General features: G+C 40.5%; 1 protein-coding gene across 1 annotated transcript in view; it reads right to left on the reverse strand.

The window, feature by feature from the left end:
• SIDT1 (SID1 transmembrane family member 1) overlaps positions 1-18195 on the reverse strand; it is an 87141-nt gene that overhangs the window by 23523 nt on the left and 45423 nt on the right. Inside the window, 4 exon segments of the mRNA XM_015570386.1 lie at positions 8211-8254; positions 14489-14582; positions 14938-15009; positions 16388-16507. Coding sequence (XP_015425872.1) covers positions 8211-8254; positions 14489-14582; positions 14938-15009; positions 16388-16507 — 330 coding nt within the window.

Here is an 18195-nt window from a genome sequence, read left to right on the forward strand (position 1 = left end):
ACTGACCCTAACAGCAGAAAGACTGGGAATGACTGGTCACTATGACACACACTGACCACCAGGGGGCAGATGCGCAATGCAGGAGCTGCCCTCTGGTAGTCAGTGCACTCCCACAGTGAGAGCTCTGCTCAGCCACAAGCCAGGCTGATGGCTGCCAGTACAGCAGCAGTGGTGGGAGCCTCTCCTGCCTCCTTAGCAGCACTAAGGATGTCCGACTGCAGCTTAGGTCTGCTCCCTGCTGACAAGTGGACATCCCCCAAGGGCTGTCAGGCTGCCAGAGGGATGTCTGATTACCATCTTAGGCCCAATCCCCTGAGGAGCAGGCCTTAGCCAGCAGATGGTCCTCCCCCGAGGGGTCCCAGACTGTGAGAGGGCACAGGCCGGGCTGAGGGACCTCCCCCACCTCGAGTGCACAAATTTTTGTGCACTGGGCCTCTAGTTCATATATAAAGTTGAATTGAGAGATAGTCACACTCATTTGGGTATGTCTATGGCTGGCTTTAGCTACAATGAGCAGGTTTGACAGAGACTATATGACTGGCAAAGCTTAACATATTTACTGGTAGGTACTTTAGAGAAAAGCTGCTGATTCTCGCTTGACAGTTTTGCAGAATCACAAGAACAAAGGAGTATAGGTGCTGAATCCCTGTGAGGAAGGCCACCACTGAACAAAAACATCAGAAATAAACGCCTGTGATTAAGGCACTGTAATTTGGAGGTTTACTTGTTACAGCAGTTAGCAGAACCCTCACAATAGGCTGAAAAAGCCCAGATGGGAAAGGAAATTTCTGCACTCCTTGGAGCAATAAATAATAGCAACATGAGCTAAAGATGTGAATGAGCATTGGTTATTTTGAGGGATATTGAGGAGGTAGAATAGGAGTATCTATTGCCAAGTGGTTGTTGTCAGTGAGAGAAAAAGGCTCTAAAAAATACATCTGAGCAGGTATCTAGGCAGTTTCTGACTCTGACTTAGTGCCACCATGTTTCCGGGCACCACACTCATTTGTGGAGACGCATGGGATTCTTCGCTGTCTCCTAAGCTTTGCCAAGGAGCTGGGATATTGTCAGACTGGTGGGGATTCCTTACTGAAATCTGCTTTCTGAGAGATGCGATTGCTTCTGTCACAATACAGACAAAAAAAAAAAATCTGTAACTTGCCAGTCTCTTGTACTGTTGCAGGGAAATATCTTTTCAGTGAAGCCTAACTGAGAATATTCTTTCATATCCTCACTGCAAATATATTTCTATTTCTTCATTGAAAACATGGATCTTTATAGTTTACATTAATGCTGGAGTGTAACACATGTAAAAGGACCCAAAGTCTCAAACAACTCATCATTTGTCACAGTTGGCTCTCTTCATTCAGCTCTCAAACTACACTCCCACTAGTGGCAGTAAAATCATCCAGTTGTGCAAGCCAACTTTATAGTCTTTCCACTTTTCTTTTCTTTTTTTTTTACTTTTTGTGTGTCCATTCGTTTCTTCCATGAAAAAAAATTAAATCTCCAGTCCAAAATATTTAGCCAGACGATGAGAGACATCTGATGGCCTTGGAGACTCAATTGCCTTCCTCACTTTGATGGCTCAGCAGCTGGACAGCAACACCATCGAGCTAAAGGCAGCATTCCTGGCTGTTCCCAGGGCCCTCAGAATGCAGACTGCCTGGCATTGTTCCTAGGCTTGGAGATCCCTTCATATATTTCTTATTATTTAAAGAAAGATGTTCCCTGGCCTTTCTTGGACTTACCCATAACTGCATGGTATCAACACCATCTCTACTTTCCAGCCAATTTCCAGGCATAGAAACAGGTTACTTTCAGACTCTTAATGAGAAAATAAATCATTTGAACACATAACAGTCTTATGGGAAGATGGTGACTGCAAATTGACTTTTTTTGTTTTAATTTACCTAGGACAGATTTGGCCATAGTTACAGCACAGAGCTCTGCTGCTGCTACTATTGACTATAATTAGTACTATAACAAGTACTAACACTGTTACCACCACCACTCCTACTATTACTAATGCTTCTGTTACTGCTGCTGTGGCTGCTGCTGCTATGATCACTACTACTGGCCAATGGTTATTGAAAGCTTATGGTGCGTCAGACACTCTTTTGAGTTCTTTACAAGAATTTTAATTTTTCAACAACCCTATGAAGTGGGTGCTATTGTTATCACCATTTTAAAGACAACAAAAGGGGAGTTGCTGAGAGATCAAGTAATTTGCCCAGAGTCACTCTGATATTGGGTGGATATTGGTTTATTATATTGGTCTCAGCTAAAATTTTTCTTAATTGAAAGAAACACAAGGGTTTTCCTTCAAATATGAATAACTGTCAGTACGCAAGTTGTTTTGGTGGAGTGCTCCAGAATATCTTTCAAAAGAGACAAGCAGGTTGAGGCTCATGCGCAGCTCCACTACCATAAGCACAACCTTTGCTCTTTACATTGGCTGCTGTGCTGGCCAATGATTCCTTACTGGGCCATGCTCCTGCCTTCTTTCTGTCTAGTTCATTGTGGGAAGTCTCACAAAAATCACTGCATTGATCGTATCCCTCAGTGCTATATTCAGTCTTCTCCATTTACATTTCCCTTTCACATTCTTTTCTTTTCAAGTGTAAGCCCCCTATTTTTAACCATTAACCTCTGTTCCTTATTTAAGATTTAATTAAAAAATAAATGTGCAAATAATAAGTGAAGAATGATACTAAAATAATAAAACCCAGAATTTTTGGCATTTTGGTGTTACTGCTAAGCCCTCTGAGGAGGTAAGAAGTGCACATAGGAAAGTGATGAGGTCAGTTTTGGCAGGAGGTTGTAATGGTTTGTGGGAGCCAATGGTTTTTGTGTGTGTGTGATCAAAAGAGAGAAAAAAAACGCAAACAAAAGCTAAAATCAAAGCAAGCGAGAAAGCAAAAATAACCACTGTTTTGTTAGGTGACAACACCATTAAAAAGAAAAAGCCAGCTGTGTAGGTCTGTTCAGACTGGGACGTGTCACTGATTCTGCATTCTGCTCTGCCTCATTCTGAGCCAACAGCAGGGGTTCTGTGATGATTTAGAACATCAAGATTTTCATGTGCAATATAATTGCCAGCACGTAAAAAGTTTGAACTCTGTGGACTTTTATAGGCATAATTCAAATATACGATTGGTCAACATCGGATAATTTTTCTTATGTCTAAAACATGAGTTTCAGACATGAAGTCCAAAGCATTTTCTTCCAAACTTCAAGTATGATCAATGGTCCTAGAAGGCAAGCCATTTTCACACTTATCTGTATGGTACTGAGAAAGAAGAATTAAATACAAAAATATTAGCTCATAGGACAGACCAAGATGTTCTAGCTGGAAATAAGCAAACTTATAAGGTTGTGAATGAGCTAATCTAATTGAGGAAACTTGTTCTGTTGTGTTTTTCTCTGAGCACAACCCCCTTGCCATCTGTCTACTTTACTAACATAGAAAAATATATGCTTTCATGCTTGCTCTTTATGTTAAATGCTCTGTGCGAAGGGGAAAAAATGTCATTTCATCCTGAGCATATTTGGAACTTTCAGGGACTTCATATTTATAACTGTCCTGCCTCTTTCCATTTCTGAACACAGGAGGTGGGAAGCTGAATAGGGAGTCGGAAATGATGTGAACTAGCTGCCATGAAATTCCATTTTTGTGTCAATTGGCTACCTACCCCAACTAATTTCTTGTTTTGTTTCAAAAGCTGAGGAGAAAATGAAGAAAAGCATGAATCTTTGTAGAGGGATATAAAATTCCTCTCAAAGGAAAAACTGAGCAAGAAAAGTCAAGGAAATTTGGAAAAAGAAGAGTAGAGGGTCAGGACTAGCATTACAGACCCATCACCCCAGAGCCTGGTGATGGCCTGTGCTCCTTGGTGTCTCCAGACTCAACACACTGCTTGTCTTACTCCCTCTGAACCCTACTCTTGCTGAAAGGCTGACTCAATAACGGCTCTATTCCGGGAAGGGTTCATTGGATTGGCCATATGGTTCTTAAAAGTACAAACCTGGCAGGTTTGCCAGCTCCCTCACTTGAAAAAGTGACCTTGCCTTATGCTACACCCAGGTTCGTGGTGACAGCTCATATGCCCCACAGGCCTGTGAGGTATGCTTCATTCATCTCTCCACCCCCTTGGTGTTTGAATTTCTGTATAGATTCTTTAACAATGATGAGAAATATGGGTTTCTCTGCTGAGAGAGCCAATGGAAGAAAGGTTTTTAGAGCACAGAGCTTTTTCTAGTACTCCTCAGATGACCACAGAGAGCTTTGCTTTAAGTCCTAAGTGATGAATGGAGAATACATTGTCCCTTCAAGGACGGAAGAAGCTCTTTACCAGCACTATTTCCACTTCATCTGGCTCTAGGGTCTCATCTCCTTTTTCATCCAATCCTATCTAATAAAGAGGGACTATGCCAATTAACCATCACGCCATCGCAAAGATGGTGGTGCCCACAGCCAATAAGGAGGGAATATGCTAATTGACTGCCATGCCCTCAAAGATGGCAGTTCCCACAGCCACAAGATGGCGGCGCCCGGTCCCCTCAGCCCTGCTGGGGTGACAGGCGTGGCAAGGCCAGATCCACCCCCAGGCGGGTCCAGCCTTGCTGTGCACCTGCCTCCGGAGTTCCCCAGTCCCCTCAGTGCCTCAGCCGTCCAGGGCCGGCCCGAGGCACAGGCAAGCCTCGGATGGCAGCTGCCCAGCTGCCCAGGGTCGCCTGAGGCTCAGGTAACCAGGGCCGGCCAAGGCTTGTGCTGCCGGCAGTGGCAGCAACAGGGGTGTGATGGGGGCATCGCCTTCCCCTAATCACTGGGTTGCCTCCCACCCCTGAGGGCTCCCAGACTGTGAGAGGGGGCAGGCTAGGCTGAGGGACACCCCCTCCAGTGCATGAATTTTCATGCCCTGGGCCTCTAGAGAAGTATAAAGTTCTTTCTCTTTTTAGCATAGTTGGAGCCAATGTTGACATATTTCATATAAAACTTAAAGAACTGCAGACAAGTCAAAGAATAACAAATGCAGAGGAGTCGGCAGGTTCTCCAGCTGCAGCCTTCCTGTGGTTACCTAACTAAAACAGTACTGCCACCAAGCCCCCAAGGCATTTCCTGGAGCTCTGAGCTCCACTGAACTTCCTGGAGCTCTACAGTCACACTAATCTTGGCCCTGGGGAGAGACAGACATTTTTGAATCCTGGTCCTCTCCAAAGGTTCCTCCTTGAATGTCTCACTTTAACTTCCAGATAAGGTCCCTCTCTGAGGCTGGCTTAGCAATGCTCTGTTTGATTTGTTTTAAAAAGTCACTAACTGATTTTTCTCCAAGGTAGATCTTGTCTTCTCTGCTCTTGTTTTTTTTTTTTTTTAATATATTTTATTGATCTTTTACAGAGAGGAAGGGAGAGGGATAGAGCCTTAGAAGCATCGATCAGCTGCCTCCTTAACACTCGCTACTGGGGATGTGCCTGCAACCACGGTACATGCCCTTGACCAGAATTGAACCTGGGACCCTTCAGTCTGCAGGCCGACGCTCTATCCACTGAGCCAAACCGGTCAGGGCTCTGCTCTCGGTTTAAATCACCTAAGTCTCCTCTCACTAGTGGTCCTGTGACATGAGTTGTATTATCTTTGATCTTTCCATGTAGCCTCTCTGCCACAAAGATTCTTTATTTTCACCCTATTTCAAAGCCCTTTGTGGTGAACTTTCTTATTCCACACTTCCTAACTAAGCTGGGATTTTGTTCAGGTATCCTCACCTGTGCCTGGCAGTCCATGTGTTTAAGTCAGTGATTTTCAACCAGGGATGGAGAAAATGTTTTGCCCTCAAGATGACATTTGGCAATGTCTGAAGACATTTGAGTTGTCACAGGGAGGAAGTGTACTGCTGCATCCTAGTAGGTAGAGGTGAAGGATGCGGTTAAATGTTGAACTTCCTGCAATACATAGGACAGCTCCCAACAACAAAGAACTATCTGGCCTGTAATGTCAATTAATGTTGAGTTTGAGAAACCCTGGTCTTAGCAAAAGATGATCTCATCCTAATTCTATAAGTAGGCTTAATGGATCTGTGGGTAAATATGTTTGCAGTGACTGGTTTACCAATAAGTGAATGATTCCCCGTAGGCCAGTAAAGTGAGAATAAGTTGCTTCTGAAAACATCCTTCCCTCTGGACATTGTCAAGTGAGGGTATAAATCTGATCCATCTCACCACCAGCACTGAGAACAAAGGAGAACCAAAGAAATGGCCGGGAAAGGACCAGAGCCACCTGACTCAGTCAGTCCTGAAGCCCAACTTTCTACTCAACTTCCAGGGAGAGGAGTTTCATATGGTTTAGGCATGTTTGAGATATATTTTCTTGTTACTTGCAGCCACATGAAACCTAATTGATGCACCTTTATCCTTCCCTTCCCTTCCCTTCCTTTCCCTTCCCTTCCCTTCCCCTCCCTTCCTTTTCCTTTCTGGTTTTAATATACTGTCCTTACTTAGATATATTTTCTTGTTACTTGCAGCCACATGAAACCTAATTGATGCACCTTTATCCTTCCCTTCCCTTTTCCTTTAGTCACTCATTAATTTCTGCTGCCATCTGAAGGGCACCTCTAGCTCTTAGCTTATTTTCAGGGCCTTCTTGATTTTGACAATCATCTGGCCCAAGTCCCAGTTCTGTTCACCTATGTTTCACTGTTCAGGAGAGTCTTCTGAACATGGTGTTCCTTTAACTATCATTATAATAATAAAATGACTTCACTCATACAATAAAAATAACAGAGTATTCATTCACAGAGCACCGACAGGGATCCAACCAATCCGGCTTTCTAAGTTCAACCAGGCATAAAATAAGAGCAAAACCTGGGGAGCCCTGGCGAGAAAAAGCTGAAATCCAGAGAGAAGGCAAATTTACCTACACTTTTTACGAATAAAAGGGAAAGTAGTACTTAGCATTTTAATGACAGTAGAGCAGGTGTCCTTTCATAGTCTCTTACATTGGCTGTTGGATGTTATTTTAAAAAATTGCCTGGGTGGCTGGAAAAGTAGACATGCTGACAGTAAGGAAGACAGAAGTCAAAGGAAGGCAGGAGAAGCAGCAGGGGGGAAATGCCTGCTGGTTGTGTGTGGGGGAGGGGCTCAATTTGTGTCTTCCTAAGATTCCGTGGGTTCATTTAAGTGTTGAAAACACAAACTGAACATCTGCTACTTGTGACTTAAAAATCAAGTCTCACTTATCCTTCCTTTCCCAAATGATCACTCTTTGCCAAATGGCGTATGAGTACTGTGAAACTCATGCTGATTTAGGCTTTTCAAAAATGAGGACATGTACAAAAGTACAAACTTCCAGTTATAAAATAAGTAAGTCCTGAGATGTCGTTAACGTACAGCATGGTGACTATAGTTAATAATCCTGTATTGTACATTTGAAAGTTTCTGAGAGAGTAGATCTTTAAAGTTCTCATCACAAGAAAAAAAAATGTGCATGTGTGGTAATGAGTGCTAACTGAACTCATTGTGGTGATCCTTTTACACAACATACAAATATTGACTAATTATGTTGTATACCTGAAACTTATACAGTGTCATATATCTCAATTTAAAAAATGAAGACATTTAATTTTTTTAAAGTTTTGATAAAAAGTATCAGGCAATTGAATTTCTTTGTTCAAATTCTCAGAGTAGAGGAAAGGGCATATTACAATGGTTGGATAATCTATTACTCTGGATTTCTCAGAGTTACTATTCTTATGATATTTGCTAGTCTCAAATATTTCAGTTTTCTAGTTACTTGAACAAAAGAAACCAAACACCTCTATCTCAATTTGGGAAAATTAAACTCTGAATTAGAGTTAACAATACATTTTTAATATTGTTCATAAATCAACTTGGGGATAAGTTTAAACAATTTATATCCTCAAAAAGATTTTACTTTTTAAAAGAATGAATGTCTGACAAATGGACTTGTGGATAATTACAAGGGACGCTCCAAGCAAAAGTTTTCAGTATGAGTTCCATATCTCAGTAATTATTGGTTCTCACTGAGCTCTGTTTTCTGTAGAAAGGCTGCATATTGGACTATTTTAAGGGTTAGGAACCAAGGGAGGGATTGGAAATCACAAAGGGCATAGAGACAAAAGAAGTACCAAATGGGAGTGTTACCATACATACACATGACATCAACTTGATTTGAAACCAAGGATTTTTCTTACCATCATTGGAACCAAAGCTTCCATCAATGGATTTTCTCTGAAACCTGCAAAAAAAGCACATGCACATGCTCCTAAGGCAGCGAAAACCTCAGCATTTTACCTGTGTCCTCTATAGACGTTATTGCACATTTGTCTGCCAGAATCTCTTAAAAATGGGCCTTTGGATGTGGAGAACTTGGGACTCTGATACATTGCTAGTAGGATTGTAAAATGGTGTAGCCACTTAGGAAAAGTTTGGCAGTTCCTCAAAAAGCTAAACATAGAGTTACTATATAATCCAGCAGTTCTACCCCTAGAGGTGTGTGGGAGCGCGCGCGCGCACACACACACACACACACACACACTCATTAATTTATTTTCAGATTCGTTTATTTTCAGATAACTAACATACCATAAAATCCATACACCCTTTAATATACACAATTCAATGAGTTTTAGTATGTTCACAAAGTTGTGCAACTATCACTATTACCTAATTCGAGAACATTTTCATCATCCCCCGAAGAAATCTCAAATCTATTAGCAGTCACTCCCTATTCCCCCTTCCTCCCAGCTCCTGGCAACCATTAATCTACTGTCTGTCTCTATAAATCTGCCTATTCTGGACATTTCTTATAAATGAAATATACTATATGTTGTCTTTCTTGACTGGCTTTTTTCACTTAATGTTTTCAAGGTTCATCTATATGACATATGAATCAATACTTCAGTCATTTTATGGCTAATAATCCATTGTATGGATATATCACATTTATTGGCTTATACTTGGTGGACATTTTGGTTGTTTCAACTTTTTGACTCATGGCCCCTTCCTTTGTCTTTAGAGTGTTTGACTCCAACCCCTACTTCCATCATCACATCTCCTCCTTCTGCCTTTGACCCTCTTGTCTCCCTTTTATTTATTTATTTATTATTTTTTAAAAATATTTTTATTGATTTCAGAGAGGAAGAGAGAGGGAGAAAGAGAACGAAACATGAATGATGGGAGAGAATTCTTAATCAGCTGTCTCCTGCATGGCCCAACCCAGGCATATGCCCCAACTGGGAATTGAACCCTGACCTCTTGGTTCATGGATCCCTTTTATATAAGGGCCCTTGTGATTACATTATACCCATATGGATAATCTGGGATAATCTCCATAACGTTATCACATCTGCAAAATGTCTTTTGTCCTGTAAAGTAACGTATTCACAGGCTCTGTGTATTGGCATGTGGACATCTTTTGGGGGCCATTCTTCTACCTACTATCCCATTTTAACAATATTAAGTCTTCCAACCCATGAAGATGGGACATCTTTCCATTTATTTAAGTCCTCTTTAATTTATTTCAAGGATGTTTTGTACTTTTAATTAGTTAAATGTGTTAAGTATTTTATTATTTCAATGCTATTGTAAATGGAATTGTTTTCTTAATTTCATGTTTGAATTGTAAATTGCTAGTATATAGAAATCCAATTGATTTTTGTACACTGAACTTGTATCTTGTAATCCCAGTAAACGCAGGGCTTCTTTTTGGAGGTGATGAAAATTAGATAGTGGTGGTGGTTGTGCAACTGTGAATACACTAAAAACCACTGAATTGTATACCATAAAAGGGTGAAATTTATGTTCTGTGAATTATATCTCAATAGCTATTACATAAAACCTATGTATACCATTTGAGAATGTCTACCAAAAATTTAAATGTGAATTACCCTCTTCCCCAAAGTGAGCCTCCCTTTTGAATATGAGGCTGGAGTGGAGGAGGAGGAAGGTTGGGGGTAGATGCACCTGTACTTTGCTATATGCTCTTATTTTCTTCCAGACACGGACTGCAGAAGTGGCACACTCTTGATCCTGGTAATTTGGTGGAGGAACTTCTCTTCATATCACTTTTTTCTCTAGACACAGCAAATTCATCCCTGCCTCAGGGCTTTTGCTCTTGTTCTCTGCCTGGGCCACTCTCTCCCCAGATCCTCACATCGCGAGCTCCTTTCTACTATTCAGTCTTGGTTCTGAGAGGTCTTCCTTGCTGAATAAGTTAAATCTAAAGTAGCCTCCCCAATCCAATCATTCTCTATCACTTCAGAATCTTTATTCTTCTCTCCCTAGCGGAAATTATTTTATTAACTGCTTCCTTGCTTATATGTTTTTCCCTGTACCATGTAAGTTCTATTAGAGCAGGACTCTAGCTTCTCTTGTTCATCACTGTATCTTTCACCTTTAGGACAGGCCCTGCCACATAGGAAATGATAACTAAATATTTGTTGAATGAAAAAGGCATATCATTAAGGAGAGCAGTTACAATTTTGGCCTGTTTAGCTGGCAAATAAGGCTCTATTGAAGTCCCCTTTAAAAACAATTTTAGCGATATTAACTGGCAAACAATTACATATTTGGCCTCATTAAAGAAGATGTGTTTGGATTGTGTGTTTGTATTAACAGGCTTTACCCACACTTGCCCTAGGTATCGGAGCTGATAACATTTTTCATTAGAGGAGTTCAATGATTTACAAAGCCTGAGTGAGGCAGGCAGAAAAGGTAAAAATGGTAAATGAGAACTATGCTAGACATTGAAAATGGCTACACTTCATCTTGTATCCAGCTCCTTCAATCAAAAGTGGAGTCCGTATCTTCACGTCTTAAATCTGGACTGGCCTCATGACTTGTTTTGACCCACAGAATGAGGGGGAAGTAATACCATTTCTCAGCCTCGTCTTAAGGAGGCCTCACACTCTTCTGTTATCTCTCCTGGAGATACAATAAGCCAGGGCTAATCTGTGGGAGCGTGGGAGGCCCAGCACTACTGAGGGCAGTCCAGAAGAGCCAGCTCCTAGACGGCCTAGCAGCTGGTTGCATTTTATGACCACATCCAGCTGAGATCCCAGCCCAGTCCCGCTGACCCACAGATTTTGAGTAAACTTAAGTATTTATTGATGTATGCCACTGAAGTTTTTATGGTTGATTTTTACGCAGCATTATTGTGGCAATAGATAACCAATACAAGTATCCAGAGAAGGACGAGCACCCAGAATTGAGCAGTTTGAACTCAATGTCTGGCAGGGTGGTTGAGAGGAACATACAAGAGAATAGGTATGCAGTGCTTGGGCCAGGACCTGCACATTCACTGTGGGGGCTCCAAAACTACTGAATAGATTGGGTCTGGAGAAAGGGAGGAAAATGGTATTTAGTCATGTGTTCAAGAGAATGTAGCATAAAAACACTTTGAGGGCAGGGACATATCTCTAACCCAGCGGTTCTCAACCTGTGGGTCGCGACCCCATTGGGGGTCGAACGACCCTTTCACAGGGGTTGCCTAAGACCATCAGAAAACACATACGTAATTACATATTGTTTTTGTGATTAATCACTATGCTTTAATTATGTTCAATTTGTAACAATGAAATTGAGGGTCACCACAACATGAGGAACTATATTAAACGGTTGCGGCAATAGGAAGGTTGAGAACCACTGCTCTAACCAGTGTTTCCATCCTAATCTCCTAGCAGGTACTGAAAACCCCACAAGTATTAATAATGGGGGGCAGGGGACTCACTGAGCAAATGGCTTTATGCTCCAGAACTAGTTTAATTGGGTTTTGTAGAAAACTTTGTTATTTCTGCTTAGTTCAATGAAGGAAGAGTTGTATTAGCATTTTCCCTCAGTCTATTCCCCTATTTAGAATGCCAACTATAGTTTTTATGTCTTCAGATTTCTATTTTCAGTTTGTCTATATTTGGAAAGAATCTCTGCTCATGCATTGACTGTAGCAAAGTAATCTGGCAGCTTGAGGTTTCAACAGAGCCTTATAGCATAACTTTGAAAAACTGTGCTCACTTCAGTAGGTTGACTAACAACTGTAGAGAGATTGATAAGCAGCTATTAACTTAATTTTTTGTCGGTGTATTGACTATGCATGTTAACTAACTAAAGAGGTAAAATCCTAGCTCCTCAAATCTAAAACATCAAGAGTAGAGACAATCTTCCTAAGAGAAGCAGAAGAGCCGAACCTCTTATTCCATTGAAGCTCATCTGAGTCAAAACTAGAAGCTTTTTGGACCTTTTTCCCAAGTGAATCCATTCTGGGGCTGCCCTCCCTCACATGCCCTGACCACTCTACACCCATTTTGACGAGGCTGCTTAAGAGCTAAGGCTCTAGAGTCCGGCTGTCTGGTTTCAAACATTTACTGGCTGTGAATTCTTGGTCAAATTGCTTCATCTCTCTATGCCTCAATTTCCTTCACGATCAAATGGTGATAATACTAGTACCCATTGCTTTGGATCATTAGACAAGATCATCTGCTTAGAGAGTTTGGCACAGAGCAGGTACTTGTTAAATGTTAATGATTGTAATCTGATAAATTAATTGAGCTGATAATTAATGTAAGTACTTTTAGGTATAATATTTACCTGTAGACTGGAATCTTTGTTTTTAACTTTTTACTTGAAAATAACTTCAAATTTATGGAGCTTCTTATAAGAATATAATAGTCACATACTATTTACCTAGATTCACTTATTGTTAGTATATTACTCCATTTGCTTTATCAGTTGTCTCTGTCTATATGTACAAATTGGTGTATATATATATATATATATATATACACAAACTTTTAGGCTTAAATAAAATAAAGATATTCTCTTACATAACCACAGTATAGTTGTCAAATTCAGCAAATTTAACATTAATATTAGACTCTTATCTAATCTACTGTCTGTATTAAAATTTTATCAGTTGACCTAACAATGTCCTTTATAGCTTATTTTTCTTCTAGTAATAGATCCAGTCTGAGATCAGGTATTGTCTTTAGTTGTCATATCTTCTTAATTTTCTTCAAACTGGAACATTTTCATAGACTTTCTTTGTCTTTTATGACAAATTTTAATAAAATGACTGTCATTTTTAGTTTAATTTTTCCTTATGGTTATATTCAAAATATGCATCTCTGGCTGGAACACTATATAAGAGATGTTGTGTCCTTCTCAGAGTGTCACATCTGGGGGCACATGATGTTTATCTTTTCCTCAGTCATAATAATTTTGATCACCCAGTCAATCATTGTCTGATTTCTTCACTGTGTGGTTACGATTTCCCCCCTTACAACTACTAAGCAGTTTGTGGGAATACACTTAAAGACCATGAAAATATCTTGATCCTCATCAGATTTTTCTCCTAGTTTTAGTATCCATTGATGATTCTTAACCTGATCTATGCAAACCAATGATTTTCCAATTCCAGCACTCTCTCCATGTTTATGTCAGCTTTTGGCGTTGTGCTGTAGGCAAATGTCCTCCTTAACACTGTCAGTATTTGTTAATAACTCCTTTCCCTAATGTGTACCAGTTTTAGTAACTATGTTGACTTTATTGGATGTATATCTGCAGGTATTTAGGTTGTTCCTCCCTTCCTCCCTTCCTCCCTTCCTTTCCTTATCAATATGGACTCATGGATTTCTATTTTTTGCAATGATTTATAATTAATTATTCTCCTTAATTGTTTTGGTGCTCAGATGGTTCCAGATATGACCAGTGACAATCCCAGGGTTTTTGACGTCAGCTTATTAACTGAAAAGCTTCATAAAGGTCACAAAAAGCAGTATTTTTGAGTCAGAGATAGGCCTGCATCACTGAGCTGATTGTATCAATGTCTGAGCCATGAGGTTTTTCTACAGTTGGGAGCTTGCCCAATAATCTGAAAACTCTATGATGGCTTTGTTTTCTTTACACGTTCGAGAGGAGAGAGAACATTTGTTTAATATAAACCTCCTGCCATGCTTTCGTAGTTGTTTCACAGAGACCACAACTATGGAATTCTCAAGCTTCAGGCCTGCTGAGGAGGCAAGGAGAGACGAGCTCATTTTACTGGGAGCTCCAAACTCTCAGAAAGGGCATTTCCTTGGTCAGGCCGTACGTAGCCTAATTATCTCCCTTTTTTCTCTCTCTTAAGGGACATTTTACTGGAAAATTGATACCACAACAGCAAGAATGTAGTATCAAAGTATATTACTCCTGCTATTAATAACTAATTCCTGCTAAAATTACTCCTGCTAAAATAACTAACATTTTACCAGCACTTACTCCATTCAGAACCTTGACTTAAATGCTGCAGTTATATTATTCTATGAAGTAAATTATTATCTCATTTTACAGATGAGGAAACTGAAATACAGAGAAGTTAAGTAACTTGCCCAAGGTCACACAATTAGGGGCTGAGTCAATATGGTTCTAAAGCCTAATGCTCCAATTACTAAGCAGAGATTGGCAATGGGGTTAACATTTCTTGAAACTCTTGACCTACCGGATATAATGAACGAACGCTATCAGCAGGCATCCCAAATAGAAGGAGAAGAAGATGAGGAAGCTGAGAAGAATGGATTTCACAAAAACGGATTCTGAGGAAAGAGAAACAACTTTAGTCAGGAGAAAAGAGGACCATGCATGGGACAGACAGATTCAAAGGCCTGTCATACTCATGCTTAAGTCCTGAGATGCCTCCATTTAAAGCAGCAAAGCTACTGAAGGTCACCCAGACATTATCCACAAACGGCTGCCTGTGTACAGCTTCATAATGGGTTCCCTTTCTTTTTAGAAGGGATTTAACAAAATGCTCTGATTCTCTCTTCTATCTCTAAGGTAAACGTTAGTTTTCTTATAATGTTTCTCTGGAAGGATGATGTTAGCATTGCATTATATGATTGACTGCTTGACATAGGAATCTGTCCACTGAACCCTAGAGCCAATTCTGACCTTTAATGGAAGGAACAATGGTCACTTTAAGGTTCTTTGTTCGTTGTAGATTCCAGGTCTGGTTCTTCTTTTCTGGTAAAAAAAAGAACAAGGAAAAATGGATCAGATATTAGGCTCTTCACCTCGAATCTGAACAGTTGTTCAAAAATGGTCCAAAATTAACTCTGGTTGCTGAATTTTCTTTTAGCAAGAACTAGAGCAGTGGTTCTCAATCTTGGCTGCACATTAGAATCACCTGGGAATCTTTTTAAAATCCTGATTTCTGGGCCTCATCCTCTGGAAATTCTGTTTCTTTGTTACTAATGTGTGGCCCCACCCCATAACAAAGAAACAGAATTTCCGGAGGGTGAGGCCCATAAATCAGGATTTTAAAAAGAGTCCCAGGTGATTCTAATGTGCAGCCAAGGTTGAGAACCACTGAACTAGAGGAAAACCTAACTCCCAAACCTTCACATCATCTAATATACCTTCTGGTTAAACGTTCAAATTGGATGCAGTTGAAGCACTAATTCAGGCAAATGAGACTTCAGCCTCCCTGCTCAATGAAGAAGGCTTGACCCTGTATTTGACACCCACGTGGCTCAACATGCCACAGACATATGAAGAAAACAGCTATGAAAATAGGAAGTCACGGTGTATTTTGGCTTGTATTTTCTAGCCAGTGAGAACTTGGTTTTTCTTAAATAGTCACCAAAGAGTATGTAGTTTAACAAAGAACATTGGACATTAGCAGAACTCTATAAAGCGATGTAATTAAGAGATTAAAGAATATAGGAACAGAAATTTCACCTAAATACCAAGGGAGCCATGTTACACTCAACAATAAACATCTCTCTGTGTTGATCACATATCACATCAGCTGCTGGGGACCTGTGTTTTCCAACAACCTATTCTATTCCCAAAGTAGTTCCTCAGTAACTGGATAACCATTTGCATTATGCCTCAGAGCTCATACAACCTCTGTCATTGTCATTGTCTCACTTTGCTATCTTGCAAGGTATAATTTTTGCAACCAAAATTGAGAACTCAATTTTCCTTGCACATCCTTATGGAAATGATCACTACTGAATAATATAAATGGCTCCACTACTCTTGGCTACCAAACCAATCTTAGAAAATGGACCTTGGTCTACTGTATACAAATCAATACTTTCTAGTAGCAAATATTTGCTGAATGAAGAGCCAACTTCATGTGGTCTGAGAGAGCATAAGATCTTGAAATACACTAAGTGACCTTTTGTAGTATCACTAATACTTTTAGATTTATCATTTTCTTACCTTTATTTTATTCTCAAGTATCTCTCAGCTGCCTTATCAAGTCATGGCTGATGGCCCTCACTTACTGGGAACTAGAAATAGTCATATAGGGCCAAAGTGAGCTTTTGACTTCCCTTCCATTCCCCTGGGTCAGGTTTTTACAAGTAGCCAAGTTCTCATCACTCTCTCTTACCCTGGATGAAGAAAGATCCTCCGCAAGCATAATCTTCAGGCTTTATCACAAACACCACGAAGAACTGCTCACCTGGAAAATCCTTCTTCTGCATAAGACATAACAATCTTATGATATGTTCTTATGATAAGAAAGATAGGCACCATATAAATAATGCCAATAGCCTATGTTTAATAATTCATACTTAAATATTTTTTAAAAATTAATGAGCTTTATTTTAAAATTAACTACATTAGATTTTTATTATTTTAAAATCCTATATAATAAAAGTGTAATATGAAAATTGACTGAATGGTGGAATGACCAGTCGCTATGGTGCGCACTGACCACCAGGGGGCAGACGCTTAACGCAGGAGCTACCTTCTGGTGGTCAGTGTGCTTCCACAGGGGGAGTGCCGCTCAGCCAGAAGCCAGGATCACGGCTGGCGAAGGCAGTGGGGGTGGCAGGAGCCTCTCCTGCCTCCACTGCAGGTGGGTGGTAAGGAGCGAGGGGTCCTGGACTGCGAGAGCCTTGGACTGAGAGAGGGATGTCAGACTGATGGCTTAGGCCCCATCCCTGGGGGGCATCAGGCCTAAGTCAGCAGGCAGACATCTCCCAAGAGGGCGCAGGCCAGGCTGAGAGACAGTGCCCCCCACACCTCCACCCAGTGCACAAATGTCATGCACCGGGCCTCTAGTGTAATGATAAATGACTTTCCTAAAAGTCATATGGTCAGCAGTTAAATAAATAGTTTAGTTTAGGGAGGCAAAGATAAGCCAGGAGACTCGCATTAGTCCTGGCTTTGACTTTCTCTAGTTCGCTTCTTTGTGTACCAGTTTCCTTATCCATGAATGGAGCATGGTTGGGAAGATGATCTTTTAAGGTCCATTCTATCTCTACAACTCTGTTTTCTCTTAACATCCCAAAATTTCTGGTATCTCTGAGAAAATGGCTAAAGACAGAATCGTGGGCCAAAAGAGAAGTAACAATTTATTGCCAAACATACAATTACCATTGAAATAAAAATTTAATTACAAATGTCAAAAAGGCAAACTGCTGCACAAATATGGTCCATATTCCTTTAAATGTTTTTAATATGAAATTTCTTGGGTTGACATTGGTTAATAGGGCCACATAGGTTTAAGTGTACATTTCTATGATACATGATCTGTATATTGCATTGTGTGTCTACCACCCAAAGTCAAATCATCTTCTGTCACCAAATATTTGTCTTCCTTTATCCCTCTATCACCCCATATTCCTTAAGGCTGTCCATTCTGCCCAGCTGAAGTCCTCTTTTTTTTTCTTAAGTCCTCTTTTTCTTACTATTATTGATACAAATTCTTCTTCTACATTTAATTGCTCTCAATGGATGAGATAACCTTACCCTAAATTTGCATCACCCATTGAGTAGATTGAAATATTCTGCCTTTACCTTTCTAGGCAGCCTGTCATATATGTATGTCCCATTGCATTATGGGTTCCCAAGATTCCCTAGGGGGCATGGGGCATCTGGCAGTAGCATTGTCCGGGATCACCCAAGCTTTGATTTTTTGCATGTCAATCTTTCTTCCTTTCTTTTTAAAATATATTTTTATTGATTTCAGAGAGGAAAAGTGGATTTGTTTTGAGAATCCCAAACGCACAAAATCATGGGTTGATCCAGGTCAACCATCAACATCAGAGAGGAAGGGGGAGAGAGAGAGAGAGATGATGAGAGAGAATTATGGGCCATCCGCCTCCTGCAGGCCCCACACCCGGCACCCCGGCCTGTGCCCCGATCGGGAACTGCACGGTGACCTCTTCGATCGTAGGTGGACGCTCAGCA

Source organism: Myotis davidii, unplaced genomic scaffold, assembly GCF_000327345.1.
Source record: "Myotis davidii unplaced genomic scaffold, ASM32734v1 scaffold201, whole genome shotgun sequence".
Classification (NCBI taxonomy): domain Eukaryota; kingdom Metazoa; phylum Chordata; class Mammalia; order Chiroptera; family Vespertilionidae; genus Myotis; species Myotis davidii.